The sequence below is a fragment of the Cupressus sempervirens genome, chromosome 7 (genome assembly GCF_028749045.1).
Source record: "Cupressus sempervirens isolate cs-2001-9-10 chromosome 7, ASM2874904v1, whole genome shotgun sequence".
NCBI lineage: Eukaryota > Viridiplantae > Streptophyta > Pinopsida > Cupressales > Cupressaceae > Cupressus > Cupressus sempervirens.
Genome location: NC_143124.1, coordinates 217,456,314 through 217,458,382, shown reverse-complemented (window position 1 = coordinate 217,458,382; position 2,069 = coordinate 217,456,314). Strand labels below are relative to the sequence as shown.

General features: G+C 32.7%; 1 protein-coding gene across 1 annotated transcript; it reads right to left on the bottom strand.

Moving 5' to 3' along the window:
* Positions 1-581: 581 nt before the first annotated feature.
* Positions 582-1,193, bottom strand: LOC149546277 (uncharacterized). Its single transcript, XM_089794558.1, has one exon. The coding sequence runs from the start codon at positions 1,190-1,192 to the stop codon at positions 836-838; it is 357 nt and encodes a 118-aa protein (XP_089650684.1). The 5' UTR covers position 1,193; the 3' UTR covers positions 582-835.
* Between the last annotated feature and the right edge of the window lie 876 nt (positions 1,194-2,069).

Here is a 2,069-nt window from a genome sequence, read left to right as displayed (position 1 = left end):
GTCTTTAGTACAGACTTTAACATGAAGTGCTAATTATGAAGAACAAGATTTCTATATAAACAATTAATTAATTAATATCTAATATGATTTCTTTTGCAAATTTTATTTGTATAAATATATTATCCTTTTTATTAAATAAAGTCTGATGAATAAATCTGCTTTCTTCTAAGATATTATCTATGATATTTTTCAGACATGAATCAATTACTGTATTGTATTGTTTAAATACTAGAAAAATCTAAAAAATGTAGTTCTTAAAGATGTATTGATATATAATACAATAAATTTATCTTTTGTATTCTATATATTCACTATTTTTTAGACTTAAAATAAGTGTTGGCAAGACTGCTCAGTGAAGGTATAAAATCTATTAGCAAATTAGTTCAGATAGGGTCACTGCTAAGAAATTTTACTATTTGGTATAAAACATGAGCCTTGGGTTAAGAGTCAAGCATCATGGATATCCACTTTTCAACCTTCATCAGTAGACCAAAGAAAATATTGTTTTTTATAAGATATATATAAAATATAAACCCATCAAACAAAGAAAACCAAGAAAATATAAATAAATCTGACAGTGATTTCCTCAACCCAGTTGTGGTATAAAGCACAATAAAACCCTCATGTCTGTTTTCTCCCGATGATGCAAATACATATATGAAATGTATCCACAATGATAGACAAATTAAATAACATGGGGAGAAAACGATTTTAAGTGCTATCCCGAGCACCTGATCCTCCATTGGATGAATCTTCGCTTGAATTGATCCTTGATCATCTCCCTCTCTTTTCTCCGCTGCTGAAAAGATATTTATAGTAAAAAGAAACATGCTCATCATGTCCAAAATGGCGACCATTGATCCTGAAAAGCAGACTGATAAGAGATCATGACCAGCAATAATAGAAGCACAAACGCCACGCCCCATGGTGAACACCCATATTCCTCCTCTTCATTTTTTCTCCTCCCTTGTCCACCAAAACCAAAGCTGAAAAGCCTGTCCGTTGAAGAAAGCCAGCGTATGAGCAACACAAGAATGAGAGGCAAAAATTTCACCACAATCTCAAGCTGTGGGCTTGTCTCTTCCCACACAGATTCATAAGTAGAGTACCACGATACATACAGGAGAAACATCAATATTAACGCTATAAATAGCAGAGGAAGAGGGGGATGAGAAAGAGACGCCATGATCATCCGCGACAAAATGAAGAACAAGTTGTGGATAAAGATATGTATGCCCATTTAAAAGAACGTTGGTTTATCCCCACCGGGAAAATGGAATTCGATCCATCAACGCGGTTTGAAGGGGTTGGTAGGCAAACGCAATGAATCCCATCCGTCAATCTCAACAGACGATCTTCAAGGAAAGAAACGAGAAGGCAAGCCAGCCTTGTGGTGTGTGCCGTGTAGGTACCGTGGCCTGTTTGGAACTTTCGAGGCTAGTTTAACCTCATTTAAATTTAAATATACGAGATGTTCATTATGGCGGGTTTTGAAAAATTATTGAATGTGGGTTATTGGTGAACTTTGAATAATTATTTGTTTAAACTAGTGGTTGAAGTTTCAAAGTTCATTAGCCAATTATCTTAGAAAACTTTCTCTAGAAGTTTAAGGCTTTATTTAAAATTAATTTGTATTAACTATTTTTTCTTAACATTTATAATATGCATATAAAATATATTAATTAAAGTTCTACTTTGAGTCGGGTGCTAACAAAAGAATGGAGGATGATTATTAAGTTTTGTATATATGTTTCTTTAAATTCTTGTGTATGATGTTCGAGCACTTAGGGTGGAATATGATGACCTTGAATTGTCTTCAATTTGGAAATTCATTAATGATCATTTTGTACAATTTTGTCAAGGATCCTTTTGTCTTGTGTACTGCCAATAATCCCTCCTTTCTTGAAAATCTACAAATTAAACCCCTATGACAATACCAAGTAGAAGATCTTGAAATATGAATAGAATAGAGTGTTGTACATTTTGAGATTTCTCATAGGTAGATAAGTGTTACCAAATTAGAAATGAACAATAAAATTTTAAAATGATCTAATTCTAATATTGATTTT

Coding starts and splice junctions, on each gene's coding strand:
- LOC149546277 (XM_089794558.1), bottom strand. CDS start 1,192: ATGATCATGGCGTCTCTTTCTCATCCCCCTCTTCCTCTGCTATTTATA.